The sequence below is a fragment of the Phytophthora parasitica genome, assembly GCF_000247585.1.
Source record: "Phytophthora parasitica INRA-310 unplaced genomic scaffold supercont2.2, whole genome shotgun sequence".
Classification (NCBI taxonomy): domain Eukaryota; phylum Oomycota; class Peronosporomycetes; order Peronosporales; family Peronosporaceae; genus Phytophthora; species Phytophthora nicotianae.
This window is the reverse complement of record NW_008648988.1, coordinates 2,383,611-2,400,901: the sequence shown is the minus strand read 5'-3', so window position 1 is coordinate 2,400,901 and position 17,291 is coordinate 2,383,611. Positions and strand designations below refer to the sequence as shown.

The 17,291-nt window shown below is 48.6% G+C and overlaps 6 protein-coding genes across 20 annotated transcripts; 3 read left to right on the top strand and 3 right to left on the bottom strand.

The window, feature by feature from the left end:
• The first annotated feature begins 538 nt into the window (after positions 1 to 538).
• On the top strand, positions 539 to 7,253 carry PPTG_02807 (hypothetical protein). Of its 10 annotated transcripts, XM_008894092.1 has the most exons (10): positions 539 to 713; positions 790 to 835; positions 936 to 981; positions 1,069 to 1,142; positions 1,216 to 1,941; positions 2,028 to 3,197; positions 3,274 to 4,584; positions 4,656 to 5,117; positions 5,188 to 6,288; positions 6,369 to 6,850. In XM_008894092.1, the coding sequence occupies exons 1-9, from the start codon at positions 649 to 651 to the stop codon at positions 6,025 to 6,027; spliced, it is 4,740 nt and encodes a 1,579-aa protein (XP_008892340.1). In that variant the 5' UTR covers positions 539 to 648; the 3' UTR covers positions 6,028 to 6,288; positions 6,369 to 6,850. The 10 variants fall into 10 exon arrangements, with proteins under 10 accessions (XP_008892340.1, XP_008892333.1, XP_008892341.1 ...); XM_008894085.1 differs by having other exon boundaries at positions 5,188 to 7,253; XM_008894093.1 differs by having other exon boundaries at positions 936 to 1,142; positions 5,188 to 7,253.
• On the bottom strand, positions 5,391 to 9,422 carry PPTG_02806 (hypothetical protein). The gene is made up of 3 exons (XM_008894084.1): positions 8,139 to 9,422; positions 6,834 to 8,063; positions 5,391 to 6,774 (listed from the first exon to the last, which is right to left on the bottom strand). The coding sequence occupies exons 1-3, from the start codon at positions 9,336 to 9,338 to the stop codon at positions 6,034 to 6,036; spliced, it is 3,171 nt and encodes a 1,056-aa protein (XP_008892332.1). The 5' UTR covers positions 9,339 to 9,422; the 3' UTR covers positions 5,391 to 6,033.
• On the top strand, positions 9,399 to 10,903 carry PPTG_02805 (hypothetical protein). The gene is made up of 5 exons (XM_008894083.1): positions 9,399 to 9,631; positions 9,700 to 9,894; positions 9,959 to 10,075; positions 10,149 to 10,279; positions 10,340 to 10,903. The coding sequence occupies exons 1-5, from the start codon at positions 9,476 to 9,478 to the stop codon at positions 10,761 to 10,763; spliced, it is 1,023 nt and encodes a 340-aa protein (XP_008892331.1). The 5' UTR covers positions 9,399 to 9,475; the 3' UTR covers positions 10,764 to 10,903.
• Positions 10,904 to 11,303: 400 nt separating this feature from the next.
• Positions 11,304 to 13,229, bottom strand: PPTG_02804 (hypothetical protein). The gene has a single exon (XM_008894082.1). The coding sequence runs from the start codon at positions 13,206 to 13,208 to the stop codon at positions 11,694 to 11,696; it is 1,515 nt and encodes a 504-aa protein (XP_008892330.1). The 5' UTR covers positions 13,209 to 13,229; the 3' UTR covers positions 11,304 to 11,693.
• Positions 13,209 to 15,675, top strand: PPTG_02803. 2 transcript variants are annotated; one of them, XM_008894080.1, is made up of 5 exons: positions 13,209 to 14,165; positions 14,246 to 14,290; positions 14,356 to 14,703; positions 14,768 to 14,887; positions 14,950 to 15,675. In XM_008894080.1, exons 1-5 carry the CDS (start codon positions 13,255 to 13,257, stop codon positions 15,098 to 15,100), a joined length of 1,575 nt encoding a protein of 524 aa, XP_008892328.1. In that variant the 5' UTR covers positions 13,209 to 13,254; the 3' UTR covers positions 15,101 to 15,675. The 2 variants fall into 2 exon arrangements, with proteins under 2 accessions (XP_008892328.1, XP_008892329.1); XM_008894081.1 differs by having other exon boundaries at positions 14,356 to 14,887.
• On the bottom strand, positions 15,084 to 17,248 carry PPTG_02802 (hypothetical protein). Of its 5 annotated transcripts, none has more exons than XM_008894078.1 (10): positions 17,058 to 17,248; positions 16,888 to 16,976; positions 16,778 to 16,817; positions 16,630 to 16,708; positions 16,467 to 16,563; positions 16,133 to 16,393; positions 15,811 to 16,059; positions 15,654 to 15,731; positions 15,510 to 15,584; positions 15,084 to 15,430 (listed from the first exon to the last, which is right to left on the bottom strand). In XM_008894078.1, exons 2-10 carry the CDS (start codon positions 16,966 to 16,968, stop codon positions 15,206 to 15,208), a joined length of 1,185 nt encoding a protein of 394 aa, XP_008892326.1. In that variant the 5' UTR covers positions 16,969 to 16,976; positions 17,058 to 17,248; the 3' UTR covers positions 15,084 to 15,205. The 5 variants fall into 5 exon arrangements, with proteins under 5 accessions (XP_008892326.1, XP_008892323.1, XP_008892325.1 ...); XM_008894075.1 differs by having other exon boundaries at positions 17,104 to 17,248; XM_008894077.1 differs by having other exon boundaries at positions 16,888 to 17,248.
• Between the last annotated feature and the right edge of the window lie 43 nt (positions 17,249 to 17,291).

Sequence of the window (17,291 nt, the reverse complement as noted above, 5' to 3'; positions counted from 1 at the left end):
ACGGTTCCACCAGTATATACCGGTACATACCGGTATTCACTGTTGCATCATGGTAAAAAACAATATAAAAATTTTTCTTGCGCAATTATTTACATGCGGCTTTAGTTTTTTTTTTTGACTATAAAAATAATTGTAAGAGTATTAATATTTGGGGCAAAAACATTGACTCATATTTAGCACTCAGATTTAAATGGAGCTGCGTGGATTTTCAAAATGTTTTTGCAACAGTCACTTTTGTTCGTCCCTGGGTCTGTTTTTCATATTTTTTAAGGGAGGGGGAGATTGTGAACAAAAAGGAAGTCACGTTGTGAGCACGGAGTTTCTACAAGAACTGGCGAAACGATGCCAGTAAACGTGTTCACGTTAGTTAGTTTTCCTGAATAGAAATTCAATTGTGTTCAACGATAAAAAAATTGTTACTAAGCACTCGGCAAACTCATGCGACCTCAAGTGGCCAAACTGTGAATTTCTTTGGGTGCCCAAAACAAGGGTCGTACCGATGGTAACCTTAAACAAAATAGGGGTATTTTCGAAGTAACCCTGATTACACAACCACCGAAGATAATTGCGGTGGTAGAGAAATCATTACTTGAAGCTGAGCAAGCGCAAGAAAAATCAAGAGGTTTTTACTCTCGACGCGACGCGAAGATGGCGGACGCGGAGCGGCGCGTGCAGTCGATGCCGCATCAGCGTCTGGATCGAGATCCCTCACGGTGCGCACTCGAGTGGATGACATCCAAGTGGGTCTGTTTCTGAATGCGGTTTGGGGTTCCCGTTATTATTGCTCAGCTTGACAACGTTCCCGGTGCCCGGGTTCTTGGCTCCCACTTTTCAGGTCAGCAGTAAATTTGCTTCTATAGGTAGCATGGCTCCACACATATATGCTATAGGAATTTCTATTAACTCAGATTCTTGCTATTTTGTTGTCTTTGCAGGAACCAGACAGCAATGCTGTTAGCTCTGAGACTCCAAAAGCTGTCGGTATGTGCCACAACTGCAGTTACTGTCGGGGGGTAATGACAACCTAAGCGGTTACTGGTTTACTTTGATTTTGCCGTCGATTGTCAGCGTCTCCTGTGAAGATACGCCCTCCGCCCATGTCGGCTGGCAATCAGTACTGGATGCCAGATCACCTCTGCAAGGTGCGTCGGGTGTTTGGATGTTGTTGAGGACTGCTTGGTGTTTGTCCTAAGGGAATTGTGTACTATATTACAGGTATGCTATGATTGTTCTGCAGCGTTCTCACTTTTCCGACGTCGTCATCATTGCCGACTCTGCGGACAAATTTTCTGCTACGAGTGCAGCAACCAATTCGTCGATGGAACACCCCACGGGTTTCCTGGCGTCGTTCGAGTGTGCACTTTCTGTTTCCAATTCGCAGACGCCGCTGGAAAAAAGAAAGCAGTAAACAAGGATCAGAGACGGCACTCGATTGAAAGTTTGGATGGAAACGAGACGTCGAGAGATTCTCTCTCCAATCGGTTTGACAGGTCATCGCATCGGCTGAGTGGAGAACTTGGCGCTGTAAAGCCATCACCGCTTGTTTTTGGTCCACCAATTGATCCAAATGAAGCACCGGCGCTGTTATCGCCAGTCGACTCAAATTCAAGTGATCCTGCTGGGTTAGAGCAACCTGCAGACCCAATGAGCGCCACAACCGAGTCGGTAGATTTATTCGAGGAATCGGACAGTGTAGAAGTGCAGCAGAGGTTTCGCCCTCGAGTGCGGACCAGGAGGAGACATTCCAGCGCGGAACTTTTAGATGCGATTGAAAGTGGTGGCCTTATGGAAGCCGAAGTGCTGGCTTTTAAGCAGGGGCGAAAGAAATCGTCTCCTAAAAAAGAGATTTCAACTGTTCCTGAAGAGACACGGTGGGAACTTGCAGCGCACAACAGTAATAACCTTCATACGCAACGAGAAATTGCGCTGGACATGTACATGGTACGGTGAAATTATGCGTACAATGTTGACGACTAAGACTGACTGATAACCACTTATGTTATCGTTATCTATGTGTGTGCGTATAGCAAAGCGCCCACGACCAAATTCGCGATGGCATCAAACAGTCGGTGTCCGCTCTGTCAGACAGCTTACCAGAGTCTGAGTCTATTGACCTGAATCAACTGGCTCTGACGCTGGAAGACATGGCTTTTGTCGTGACGGGCCATTTACTCTTCAGCATGAATTTCCGCTCTCCAAGTGGCTTTAACTACTCGAATCTCGTCAAAGTGAAGAGCATTGCTATGGCTACCGATGCTCAGACAAGCAAGAAGGAGCCAAATTACAATTTCAAGTGGCTAGCTGGAACTGTATGCCACAAGCACCTGAGCCACAAACAAATGGCGCGACAGGTTGCGAATCCGCGCATTTTACTTTTTGCGTGTGGAATAAGTTACGACCGCTCGAACGGAACTGGGCGTATGAGCTCACTCGATACATTACTGGAGCAAGAAAAGAGCTACATGGCCATATTGGTCGACAAAATATCTGCGTTGGAGCCGGATGTCATTTTTGTGGAGAAAACTGTCTCGCGATATGCACAAGAGCTGTTGTGTGAACGCCGAATATCGATCGTGCTCAATGTCAAGAGTGAAATGCTGCACCGAATTGCACGTCACACTGGGGCTGACGTTTTGACATCTGTGGATCATGTGGATAAAGCTGACCCTGCAAAGGTAATTGGCACCTGCCGTTCGTTCTTGGTCAAGTCGATCCCTGTGGTTCCGGACGAAGGCTTGTCACCAGCGAAAAAATCGTTGCAGGCGCTTGCTGGAGTGTTCATGAAAGCACCAGCGGTGCCAAGTCGTTTGCGAACCGACACATACTTGTACCTTGACGGATGTGACCCGCTTAATGGCTGCACAGTGCTGATTACTGGTCCGTCAAAGCATACATTGAGGCTACTGAAGCAGCTAACGCGCACAGTGCTATCGATGACGTATCAGTTACTGTTGGAAGCTCATGTGTTATCCGACCTGGATTTGAACAAGAACGTCAGAGCGAAACTTACAGAGGAACAACACACAACCTGGTGCACAACATCAACCTTACGTATCCGCGACCCTGGATCTCCAAACCCTCGTTACCATCAATGCGTTGAAGCCAAGCATCTTCGTATTACAGCTTGCTCGGATGAGGATGTTTCGTTCGGGAATTTTCTGAACCAAGAGTTGGCAGCCCTCTCTCTAAAGTGCCAGGTACGTGGTTTTGTTTGCTGGAGATTCGTTTTGTTATTAACCAACGAACGCCTTGTTCTGTTGTATTCATCTCTAGAATGTAAAATGCAACCATTTAATGGCAGATCACGTTCACTCGTTTAGCTGCCGAACAGGAACGATCACAATTTCGTTCGAGGAATTACCGGACAAAAACAAACAGTCTTTGTCCATGTCCATGAGCCAAGCGAGCGACACTGGGGCGACTGATAAATCGTTTGGATCTTTTAGCGAGCTGTCCTTCACGATGGGCTCCGAGAGAGATATCAACTTACTGGCGATGATGACACCAAACTCCTTCTCGCAAACTTCTGGAAATGAAGACGAAACTGCGATGGCGGCGGAAAAAGGATATCCAACGGTGATTTTTTGGCGATGGTGCCGCGAGTGCAAAGGTGTCACTTCGCCATTTATTCCGTTGGAGAAGTATATTTACAAGTACTCGTTTGCAAGATTCCTGGAAGTCCTTTTTTCTGAGGCAGAAGGGTCAGTGCTGCCTAAATCACCGTCCGCAACGTGTACACATACCTCTATGGAGTCACACGTTCTTTTCTTCAACATCGGCAACTCCGTGGCACGTTTCGATTTCCAAAAGCAGGTGTCACTTCGTCTTGGTCATATCGATTTGAAGCGCAGTACCAATACTCTCCGCTCAAAGCAGTCTTGGAATAACATTGAGCAAGAGATTGTGGAGAAAGAAGTCACTGCTCGTCTGGAGAGGTTAAAGGGCCTCTTGAAGTCGCTTATTAAGTCTTTTACCGATAAAGTGCAAGGAATCAATCTGGCTGTGGGGGCTTTCGAGCGCACTGATGCGGACCATCATCACGCTCGAATCATTCTCGAAGTTATGTGTATTTCCAAAATGGTGCGAAGTGGTGACGCAATGATTTCACATAAATTAACGCAATTGGGAAAAGAGCCTGCAAACAGTTTGGGGGCTTGCGACGCCACCCAACGTGCACTGTATTTGATGGCATGCAAGTGGATTACTTGCATGCTTCGACTTCGCAAATTAATTAAGAGGCATCTATCGACGGAGGCAGCACCACCAGCTCCAAATAGTGGCTCGTTCACACTTGGGGGCGTCACGTTTCACCCTACTGCTGTTCTGTCGCCAATGGCATCCCCACGGGTCGTAGAAGAATCCACCATGACCCCCAGCGCAATTGTTAAGGAGCCCGATTGGGGTGAAGGTGCTGAACCTCTCGTTCGACGAAGAAGTAGCGGTGCTCTTAGCTCTGTGACCGAGTCAGAAGCAACCACGCGAAGTGCAGTATCATCAGCATCAACTATCGGAAACATTGAGTCATCCAAAAGATCATCGATGCCGTTCTCCAGTGGTGCTTACAACACTGGGGACGGAAAAGAGGTGCGTATTACGGCGATACTGTTGCTGTGGCTGCCATTATCTTACGAGGTTAACGCAATATTGCATTCTAGGGTTCACGACCAGGCTGGAAAGATGCGTTATTGGATCTCTACCGCGTTCTCGGCCGACCTGAACCTGGAAGTGACTTCACCATAGATCTTCCTGATGAACTGATCGCAGGGCATCCAAGCCTACCTCAACGATCAAAATCCCGCGTAGTGCTGGTAAACGAGGCAAAACCGATCACATGTGTTGCGTATGCTTTATCTACAGATTCTTACGAAGAGGAGTTGGACGGATGGAAACTTCGTGTCCATAGTGAAGGGGTCGAGTCAGTTGCTGCGCAGAAGCAAAATTTTGATGGTGCAAGCACGAACTGGTCACGGGCAGCTCTTGAAACAACGCTGAATGTACCGTTCAAGTTCGCTGCAGTGGAAATGCCGGTTCACTTGTCACTTTTGCCAGGCAACACATCGTCAACAGCGTCGAATACGTGCTGGGAATTATCGACGATAGCATATTACCCACTTCAGGTAAGCTCATTCTTGCTGTATCTGCTGATTTGAACTGCAGATTGACGACGTTGATGTTGACACTGGTTAGTTTGAAGTCCTACGTGAATTATTCTACGGGAGTCTGCAGAGTTTTGCATTTTCAATATCTCACGTGGCAAACTGGGATGCCAATGGCGGAAAATCGGGTGCCTCCTTCTACCGAACACTAGACGACCGCTTCGTTATCAAGCACATCTCATCGAAGGAAATGCAGAGTTTCTTGGGATGCCTCCCAGGCTACTTCAGATACATGGCGAGTATTTACTTTGACGGACGAGCCAGTCTTTTATCAAAGACTGTCGGGCTTTTCCAGACTACCATTACTCGAAAGGATTCCGGACAGAAGACGGTGCAATACATCTGTGTCATGGAAAATGCGTTCTACCAAAAGCAGCTCACACGGACCTACGATCTCAAGGGAAGCTCTCGGAACCGGTTTGCCAAGCCGCGACCTACCTCGGAAAATGATACCAGTAACCATGTACTGCTGGACGGCAACTTCTTGGAGTTTACCAAAGGCCACCCCGTGGGTGTGCTAGCAGAGGACCACGAGTTTATATTGAAGGCGGTGGAGAACGATACTGCATTTCTCTACTCGATCAACATCGTGGACTACTCGATGGTTATGGGACTAAGTTATCGACAAGGCGACACTGGAGAGAAGGAGGAGGATCCATCGGAAATGACCGCTGGTATCATTGACTACCTGCGTCAATTCGATCTAATCAAAAGAGTTGAGAGTGTCGGCAAGTCTGTCGGTATGATCGCTGGACAATCGTCTCCTACCATTATAGAACCGGGCCTTTATGGCAAACGCTTTCGAGATGCCATACACCGGTACTTTATGCCAGTAACTCCAATATCGTCCGGCACCAACGATGATAAATAAACGACTTTATGATTCTGAAGATTTCGATGGTGGTGCGAGTGCTCGGCTAATAGCTTCAATGTGTGCTGACGTGGAGATAATAGGCAACAAACAGCGGCAGCGAGTAAACTGAACAGCGTGTCGTGAACATTTTTTTCGGAAATGCTTCGTTCCAATGCTCACACCTCGCAGACCATCAGTAACAGGGTATACAAACTGAAGCGCGGACGAACTGGAGGTGTTGGCATGAGGTCTCGAACTCCTGAAGTTCGGCTTCCGTTGGTAAGTGAAATGCATGTTCGGCGGGGGTTGAACTGAAATGGTGAAGCCAGCTGAAGCCTTTGCTTTGAGGTCTTGCGTAGCCATTCGAAGCGCTGGGACCAAGATCACACGTTCTGCTATGGCCTCAACAAGCCGCGCAGTATCGTCGACCGTCATCGGCAACGGTAATAGTGGTGTTTCCTTGTCTCCAGCACTGAAATTTCGCAAATTTATGGCTTGGATACAGTCTGCAAGAGGAACAATCAAGTCTGATAATGTGCTTCCGACGCAGAGAACGAAGCACTCAGCTGTTAAGCGATTGATTGAAGACACGCTGCGAATGGAGATCTTGTCGCCTTTACGAGTAAATTCTCGTCCACATAGCGAATCAGCGTAGGTCCAATTGAGATAACACATGAGATTCATTGAGCTCGAATGCGAGAAGAATCCGTTGTAAGTGATGCACGATTCCAGATCGTAGCCATCCAGTCGAAATGATAGACCACACTACAAACACAGACATTTAGCAACGGTTGAGCGGGAAAATCAACAAAGTAAACTCGAACCTTTTCGATGATGAGCATGACACGATGTCCACTGATGTTCACTCCTCGCTGAAAGACCCGCTGTGCCATGTAGAATGTGCAAGTCCCATCACGGAATGCTGCAGCTCTCAGTCGGCCACGGTAGCCGCGGAAGATCCGTTGGATTTCGCCTGCCTGGATTTGCCACAGTCGAAGCAGCTTTCGGAACGCGTATCCCTTGTAAATTTTCTGGATAGCTACAGCACTAGAACGCCTCAGTTCTCGAAGCATGTAATTCTCGTGAAGTTGGCGGTACATTTCGTCTGCCTGTTTCTGCCTAATAGCATTAAGAAATCGTTCCCGCCGAACCTCAGCTCGGAGTCGAAATCCTCGATACACCCTCTCAATATCAATAGCTGCTCGCGAACAAACCATAGCGCTCTGGTGCTGCTGTCGACGTTTTAGTATGGACGGGATCAGCATTACTTTATGGACGACTTGGCTTTTGTATGCTTGGTACGATGGCTCGGCTTCGCTTGCGACCGGATCAACAAAAACTAAGGCATTGAGCAGAAACTCAGCACTTGTTTTGGATAGTCGAAGCTTTGAACGCGTTTCTGAAAATTGTGCAAGATCGCTTGGCTTGGCATTTAACCCAACAATCTCTTGCTGGTAAATCTGGGTTATCGCAGTTGTCTTTGAAAACATCCGTGGCGTTTGTTCTGGGATTTCTTTCGATGCCGAGCGATGGGTTTGCTGCCTCATTGAGGCATTCACACTGCTTCTCCTCCTTGCTCCGGCGTATTTGGGCGTATTTCCAGTTTTAAGCTCCTTACTGTCTTCATCTCCACTGTCTGATATTTTCATAATGCTGAGAGCTTCATCGTCCGTCAAGTAAAGAGCGTTAATACGACAGGTTGTTGGACTGTCCATAGGGGTTATTGCGGTGTAGTGATTGAGCTTCGAAACCATTAGCCGGACCTTCTTGCCCTTTTTTGCTGTGAAGACTTCCTTCTGTAGCACATTGACTTGTCGGAAGTTGAAGATCGAGCAGAATCGATGGTAGTTAAGTAGCATGCGATCCAACATATTCACGCGATGCAGATAGCCAGGAATGACATAGTCTTTAGGTAATTGGGCCAGCGCTTTCGCGTAGTGTGCTTCTGCTCGAGGTAGCTGGTCACGGCTTTGGCACAGAATCGCCAAATCTAGGAACGCTTGAGCATCATCGGGACGCAGCAAATGAGCAGGTTGGAAGAAATGGGTCTCGCACTACCAGTATAACAACAACAAAGGTCACATTTCTGGTCAATTCCGACACACGTGAGATAATGAATCAATTCGTACCACAGATAGTTCGTCGTTGGTGATGCCGATCTCTTTTGCTCGTTTCAGAAACACCATGAAGGTCTCAATATCTTCACCCATGGCTTGTAAAAGAATCGCATAGAAAAAAACGAACTTGGCCGACGACGGAAAAAGCCGCAAACCCTCTTCACAAAGAGTTTTTGCTCCTTTGAAGTCGTGAAGACCCACATAACGTACCATGAAGCATGCAAAGAGCGAATCTTCAGTACAGCTGTCCAACTCACAGCCGTTGCATCTTGAACACTGGGCATGGATTCCGCTCTCTCGAATTAGTTCCCGTAGGTATCGATTTTGTTCAAATCGAATCGCAACCGCACGTTGCCTTCCTTTCCACCCTCGATAGCAGCGTTGAATTTCTGTAGCTAAATCGCTGCGTCGCTTATGTACAATCGCCATCACAATATGCCATAAACGTCGGCCACGGATATATTTCTGGAAATTGGCGATTCTCTGGTTCATGACTCGAATGTGCTGATAAAGCAGCAGATCGCGACATTGATGCCCTCGATACCAAGCTTGTATTTGAGTAGCTCGATCATTCCTCTTCTTTGCCAGTCGCGCAAGCACTCTCCGACACACCACAGTGCGTCGATATGCAAACTGAATCCTTGCTGCTGCGCTCTGATTCCGTAGACAATAGAATGCTCGCCACTCTCTGCGAGCTATTACACCCCGCACAATCTTCTGGATCTGGGTAGCTGCATAAATGGCTTCATGACCATAGTGAGTCAACGAAGGAGTCTTCCTAGTGTCTTTCAGTTGTTTCTGCTGCTGTTTCCACGCACGTTTAAGTGAAGAATGATATAAAATTATAACTCGTTCATCTAACTCCGGTAGCTTTGGTACACATCCCACTGAATCATCTTCAGGGAACTTGCTGTATTTAAGACCTGGCGAGAGTCGTGGAGCATACTTGTTAGCTCTTTTCACCTTCAATTTCTTGCCTTGTGCTCCAATACATGGTCTATTCGTGGTATCCGATGGATTCTGCTCACTTTCGTGTCGCTCCTCTGCGATTATCGGCGCCGTCCAAGCCCCAGGTTCCACGTGGTGCCGACTGTCCTTCAACCGCAGCGCCGCGTCTCTCAGGTATGGCAGACGGGTTGTCTCCACATCAGGGCGAGGCGAGCGCTTTCTTCGCTGGAGCGTCGACTGCCGAGGTCGCTGCGTCGTCGCCATCGCCACGAATTGAAAGGTGTAACCACTTCAACTTTGAATTCTGCGCTATGATTGGGTGCTACTAATTTCGACCCGAAAATAAGTCTTTCATTATTTTCGTGTCAAAGTGCAAGAAGGTCAATCGGCAACAAGAAGGAATGGCGACGCCCCAGCGCTCGGTCTTCTGTGACCGTCCCTTCATCACATACCCGACGCGGGATCGTTTGTATGGGCTCTGCTGGAGGCCAGACCTGAGCTCGCTGCGAATTGCCGCCTCTACCTTCATCCCGGGCGAATACGCCAACAAGATCGAGGTATTACTTCATGAAATTGTTTTCCTTAAATTCTGTCGCTTTTTACTTAATTATCTTAAACTACGCAGATCTTTCACCCGACGGCGAACCAGAAGGAGGTGGTCTCCGCACTGGAGATCGACCATCCGTACCCACCCACCAAGATCATGTGGTCACCGGCTTCGCTCGGCTCGCACGTGGAATTGCTAGCAACTACTGCCGACTTTTTGCGGCTGTGGACAATCTCAGACTCGTCCATTGAGCTGCACTCAAGATTCACAGAGGTTTGTGCTAGATCGTAGTTGATGCTGATGATTGCTATGCCTTACCAGGACATTCTTGTTGCAGAAAAAGAATAACAATGACGCCTGTGCGCCACTCACCAGCTTCGATTGGAATGAGGTGGAACCAAACATTATCGGAACGTCCAGCACAGGCACTACGTGTACCATCTGGGACATCAATGTACGCTCTAGAATGTATTTAAAACTGTCAGATTGGCGTAGACGACTCATGATTGACACTTGTAATGCTGTAGCAACCAACTTCGCCTAAGCACCAAATTGTTACGCATGACACAGAGGTTTACGACATTGCATTCTCAAGTAGTGACCCAAATAAGTTTGCTTCGGTAGGAGGTGACGGTTCGCTGCGATTATTTGACTTGAGGTGAGCAACTAGTGCCTTTGAGTTCCTTCTGAACGTGACTAACGTTTTCGAATGATGCAGATCATTGGCTTCAAGCACCATCGTGTACGAAGATCCAAAAGATGCACCCCTTCTCCGACTAGCGTGGAACAAACGGGATGACCACTTTATTGCGACGTTCGCCGACGATAGCACCAAGATTTCCGTGATCGACCTTCGTCGTCCCATCTACCCAATGGCGGAGCTGGACCAACACAAAGCAGGCGTCAACTCAATGTCATGGTCTCCGCACTCACGGTACGATCTCTGTAGTGCTGGTGAAGACAACACTGCAATCGTATACGACATCTGCGCCCCAATGACGAGTTCTGGGGATAGCGTTGAGGGTACCTGCTACACCTTATTGAAGTCGGACGAACCTATCAACCAGATCCGGTGGTCTCCAACGGAACCTAACTGCATTGCACTCTGCGACGAGAAGGCCCTACACGTCGTTCAGATGTAAGATTCGAAGCAGTCCATGTTGTGTTTTGCCTTGACCTCGATTGTCAGAAGCCTAAGTAATCGTGCACCAATACCACATTTATACGATATCATGTTCAGCCTCATGGTTGTGTGTGTTACCAACTCTTAATGAAAGTGCTTGTCATAATACTCCGAAGTGCCATAACTTCAGCAGGAAATTCTTCTACGCAAAGACGTTAAAGACAAGGTGCGCAAATGCGCTCATGGTAAAGTGCCTACAGGATTGGATGATTCGGTGTGGTGTTTTGTCATTTTATGCTTAAATACCAACACATCAGCCTGGAAATTTTAGTGATACTTTCTTGAGCTACACCTTGGAGATGTCGGGATGCGATAATTTCAGAGCTATGTCTTATGTGCATTTTGTCACGGCTATGATGCGCGGAGTGAGCACTCTAGTCAGGCCGTAGGATCTACTTAAGTATTAGGCAACGCACACTAACCTTCTCACTTTCGCCCACACAAAGAAGCAGGAGCTCAAGCAAGAAAATCAAGATGAGAAGTGCCAGAAAACCACGGATTGTGCATCAGGAATAATTGTTTTACATGGCAAGTTGGTACAGCATTCTACGAGAAAAAAAAAAGCTGATCGTGGTGTTAGTGAAGACATTTCCTCGCTATACTAATTTGCCGCCAGCTACTCAAAACTACCAGCTGATCGAATGAGCAATTTTTTGCCGCATACAGTACAATACTCAATCGCTTATGTTTGTCTTCTCGTGGCCAACTGCTGGTCTTCTATGCTCATCTATTCACGATGGTTTTGAAAGGATGAAGCTCGACGGAGGTTTGCACCAATCGCGTGTTTGACATGCCACCCATGCCTGTCATCGTTCTTCATAATTCAGATCCACTTTGGTTTATTGGCTTGGCAGTGTGGGCATGTTACAGTGCTTTGCAATACAGTTGATCAGGTGTACATGAGTTTTCCGGCTGGGCTGCAAGGCAAAAACGTTGCCAACTCGATAACCAGAGAGTCTCGCAGAGCCGGTAAGTCGTGCTCAGCGCACCATTGGTTCAAATCCGATGTATCAAAAGCAGCGCCGTCTTCCAGGACAACACGGGCTCGGATGATACCTTGTTTGCGGTTCACCTCACTTTGGATCAGAACGAGAGCATCTGTCACATGAGGGTGCGCAACAAGTATCCCCTCGATCTCATTAGGCGAGTATGTTGTGCGCTGGTCCTGCCACTCGATCTCGACTGTTGGGCGAAGCCGACCCTGAAGCCACACACAATCAACTCCGTGTTTGTCTTGCGTAATGATCCCACGGTCAGATGTATGGTGCGCACCGTTTAAACGGTGCAGCACACACTCTTTGACATACCCAAGAGACTGCCACGGGGTTTTCATTGTGACCTCACCGTTGTCCTTCGTTCGAGTCTCCACGCCAGGCCAAACGCTGCCAACATACAGCTGCTTTTCGTTACTTTCCATCTCTTTCAACTCTTCGTCAAACCTTTTTCCATGCAGATACCAAGCTGCCATATCTCCCATCTCTGTCGAGCCGTAGTTCTGCATCAAGTGTAATCCATAGTCGTCGCGCATTCTGTGAAACAAAGTAAGAGAGAGGCGTGTGCCAGCGCAATACGGAACGTCGGCATACAGCGCAGTCGGCGGCATCGCGGCGAGTGCGGTGTATGTTCCAGGCGTTGCGTAGAGCGCCGTGAGAAGATCACTGCGCTGCGTGAGCAGCGTATAGAGTCCCACAGCGCTAGAGGCGAAGCAGAGTTCCGACTGCGCGTCGTACGGAGACGTGTACAATGCGAAGATGGTGTTAATAGAGAAGGCGTGAGAGATGGACGTCCCACAGATGATGCGTGCTGGATGTTTGGGGAATAGTTGCTGATGTGTGGACTCGCCTTGCAGCAGCATGTTCTCCCAAGTGCAAGGCACGACCTTGGGCTCGCCCACGCTGCCAGATGTGAGTAAGCAGACGCAACCACTCTTGGCAATCTCACTCTCTTGGAGCCACGGGATCATGATCGTCGCAGCCTGTGGGTTGGTGTCGTTTTGGACGCTCACGGACTCGGTCAAGTTGTCCACTGTGAGCACTTTTGTGATGCCCGTTTGAGTCTTAACATGTTCCAACAGCGCCACGCGGCTCTTGCCCACAATCGCACAAACGCACTGCAGGTGCATGGCTGCCAGCATACAGGCCACACTCGTTCGGTCGTTGTCCAGCACGAGCACGAAAGCGTCACCGCGCTGGATGCCGGCACGCTGAAGCAGCGTGAGTCCCAGTGGCTGGAGCTCCGCGCGCAATCCTCCACGCAATACCTGTACATGACTATTGCCGCCTTGTATCGTTGGTGGAGAGACTGGACGCCCCTCGGCGTCGAACAGCGCCAGCTCGCCGCGCTTCACGCCCAGATAAGCCATAGCAATGCCCACGAACCGTTTTTTTCTGTTTTTGACAAGCATAACGGACAATTGGTGTGGTGTACACAGCAGTCGATTCGCAGTGACAATGGCCATGAGGAGAGGCCCGTTCAAGCTCAAGCTGCAGCTGCCAGCGGATGGCGAAGTGAATCGCGACAATATGGAGAGTAGTGACTCCAGTTTCGACGAGGCGAGTAGCAGCGAATCAGAGGTAGAAATGAAGCACAAGAAGCGAAAAAGCGACAGCAGCTCCAGTTCCACTAGCAGCAGTGAGGATGACAGCGAGATAGAAGAGAAACCACGCGTCCAGGAAACTAAAGATGTTGCGATCAGCAATTCTAGCAGCAGTGACGAGGATTCGAGCGCATCCGACCCCGGCAGCAGCGAGGAGAGCGAGTCAGAGGAGGAAATACCTCGCATAAAGCAAAGCCCGTCTAAGAAGAGTGTAGCGACAAAGAAGGAGGCCACAAAGACAAAAGAATATCACTCAGCAAAGAAGGATAAGAAGAGGGGCTTTAAAGGCTTGAAACGCTTGAAGCGAATGAGTGTGTCCGGCAGTAGTGGCGAGGACAGCGAGTTAGAAGAGGCTCGGCCACTTGACACGAAGGACGCGGTGAAGGTAGAAGCAGATGAAGATGGCACTGAAGCAGAGATGGATGAAGTGAAAGAGGAGGCTGCTGGTTCAGACACGGACGATGAGGACTGGAAACCACAGGATGAAGAATCTAAGGGAGCCCAAATGTCGACGAAAAAATGGGATGAAATTGTCGAGGACAGTGACGAGGAATGGCGTAGAGGCGAATGGGAAAACGAGGATATGCAAACAGAAGATGAAAATAATGAGGCGGTTTGTGACAGTGATGTCGCACAAGCGAAGTTCGTGCTGCGAAATATCCTTTCGCGCGTTCCTCTCATTGAAGAAACGGCGATTCGTCGGGGAGTGAAGCTTTCTGGACCGCCGCTAGAGTTCGCTACTACGCACTTGGATGAGTATGCACGGTAAGCTAACCTGTAGTATTTCTCTAGCTTTCCAGTGACGTTAGGCTCGGCGATCTCATTGGAATTTGTTTTCTTCGTAGGAAATTTCGGTGGCCACAACACATTCGGAATCTGCGCACTACCAAGTGAGTTTGGTTTAATCCTCTCATTCTATTATACTGCGTCAAGGGCCCTAATGTTGTTGCTGCAGTTTTTCACAGGATCCGTCAGAGATTTTGGAGGACTACGAAGTTCTGACAGAAATTCGGCAATCAAACCCCGACTCAAGTGAGCACGACGCGCCTGAAGAGAGTCCGTTTGCACAAGTTCCACGCCCCATGGTCGCACTAGCTGCTGAAGCCCTGCACCGCTCGTCACGAAAGCGAAAACGGACTGCCCGCAGTGAGAATCGGGATGAGGATACTCCTTCTGCGGCTACGCTGCTCAGTATCGCCCGTACTGGTGGTCATTTTGGCGATCACTTCGTGGAGTCCTTACTCACTGCTAACGGAAAGGCGCTGCAAGGCATTATTGACTATGACTACGACAAGCGTTGCTGGTAGGCTCCGTCATGAATTGGGGCCTAGGATAGTTCTAACCTTTTGTCATGTGTTTGATTTTAGGTCTTCACTGCCGACGAAGAAAAAGCCTATCGCAAACTGGAAATTTGTTCTGGAGCACGTTCAGAGAACTATGGGTAAATCGGAGAGTGCTGATGCTATCTACCCACCCATGAAACAAGAGTGAGTGGTGCATTGCGTTTATGTCGTCAAGTTTATCCCGTACTGATAGTTTGTTTTGCCAGAACGCTGGAGCGCATTACAAAGCGCCTCAAGAAACTGTATGGGTATGCTACCCAGCATGAAGAGAATGATGTGTTTGCCAGTCAAACGCCTACCACGAACTGCAACGCAGGAGAAAATACCCGAGAAGAAACGGGGGAAAACAACGAATAGTTTGTAGCTGTAACGAGCGACATCTATTTGTTCCACTGCTTTTCTTGTGGTGCCAAATGCACTGCTGCATTCAAATCCATTCAAATCACAAGCTTGCGTCCAACCTTAAGTCTTGAGCGCTTTCTTCTTCTTCTTGTACTTGTCAAAGTACGCCTGCACCTTCTGGTTGTAGTTCTTGTCACGCTTCTGCTGGTTAGCTGTCTTAACGATGACCTGCAATACATCTTCATCGTGTAGCAAGTGCTCCTTGCCAACACGTTGCGGGTTGTACTTCGTGCTCGTGCCCCACACCAGTGCGTAGTTGAAGTTGTCCAGCATGTCTTTTGAAATCTACAACAAGTTCGTAGTTGTGAGGAGCGGCTCATGCCAGGATCCCCAGTGTTAATGCTACAGCGAAGCAGGAACGTACCGACAAACAGGCAGACTGGACGCTGACACCTTTTCGCTCCGAGCCCAGAACAACCGGCTCCTCGAATTGAGGGGCCTATATCGGAAACAGTAACGATTCATTAGCGTTGGTGCACTTGGAGACAATAACTAGTGGTAATCTTACCTCTCCACGACGCTTGGTGTACACGCGCGTCAGTCCCATGTAGTCCCACATCTTGGCAAGGAGCGTGTCGAAGTTCAGCTAATCCATGAAAAAAACAGTTAGAGTTATCTGCTAGAACAAGAGAGAAATGGATCCAGAGTTTACACAACAAACGTACGGCAGGGCGATCACCATGGGCGCAGGCAATCACAGTCGAGTTCGGCATACGCGCCAGTCGGTCCACATCTTCGATCGACACCACGTCAATCTTGTTGTACACGTACAAGCACTTCACATACTTTCGGTTGCCTTCGATCACATCAATCAGGTCGTCCGTCGTGCAGTCCTCACGGAACAGCACCTCACAATTGTGGATCTTGTACTCGTGCAAGATCTTATACACCGTCTGATACGGATCATCACCAAGCTGCAGCATTGTAATTAATGCCAAGGCTGCAGTTAGCACACAAATTACGCCATGGAAGCAAGATTACCCGCACCTTCGTCAGACGAATGGTGCTGTTGAACGTGATGCCACCGCCGTTCTTCTTCCGAAAGTAGATATCAGGCGGTTGACGGTTAAGACGCAGACCAACAGTCTCCAGTTCATTCTCTAAAATCTCACGGTGACGGTTGCCAGCCTCCCGACCAGCATCCAACACCATCAGAATCATATCGGCTGACTTGGCCACAGCAATGACCTCTCGACCACGTCCCCGACCGTGTGCGGCACCTTCAATAATACCCGGAAGATCCAGCAACTGCGTAATAGCAATGCCAACGAAGTGAGATTCACAGCACACTGCACGCAGCTCTTTCAGCTCATCAGCTCACCTGAATGCGGACGTCGTTGTACAACAAGTTGCCGGGAATGCAAGTGAGCGTGGTAAACTCCACAGCGTTCGTCTCCGACTGCGTCTCCGTTAGCTGACTGTAAAATCCAAACAGTTGTGTGTCAGCTTATGTAAGTACAAGAAAGGTATTGACGACTGCACACCTCAGCATGGTTGACTTTCCAACACTAGGGAACCCGATCAACGCGACGCGTCCATCGCCACTCTTGGCGACATCAAAGCCTGCAGATAAATATTTGCATCATTAGTCAGACAGTGAACTGTTTCCTGTAAAAAAAAAAAGCAGCTAACCTTCGCCGCCACCGCCGCTCGACTTCCCTTCCTCGAGAAGCTACACAACGAAAGAAATAACATCAGAACCGATAACTACATGTACAACTCGATAAGATATGAGAATGTACCTCCGTGCGCAGCTTCGCAAGCTTGGCCTTGAGACGACCAAGATGGCCCTCTGTGGCTTTGTTGATCTGCGTCCGCTTCATCTCATCCTCTGTTCAAGCACCAAACAAGCCCGGTGTTAGTTAGATACGGCGCAACACGCTGTCACGCTGCACGTTTAAACGAGCAGTACTAGAAGACGCAGGACACTCGACACACAGACTGCAGTGGCCACGCACCGATCTCCTTGATGCGATCGACGATCCCCATGGTTGCCTGGAGATCCGCTGCAGCCCTGAAGCCGCGTCCTCCTTGAGTGAATGACTCGCCCCGCCAGTCTTCCGAAACGACAAAGTAGGGTATTATAATTTGGTAGTGACCAGGTCAAATAAAATTATTTAATACCCTATTCTGGCATCTTAAATAT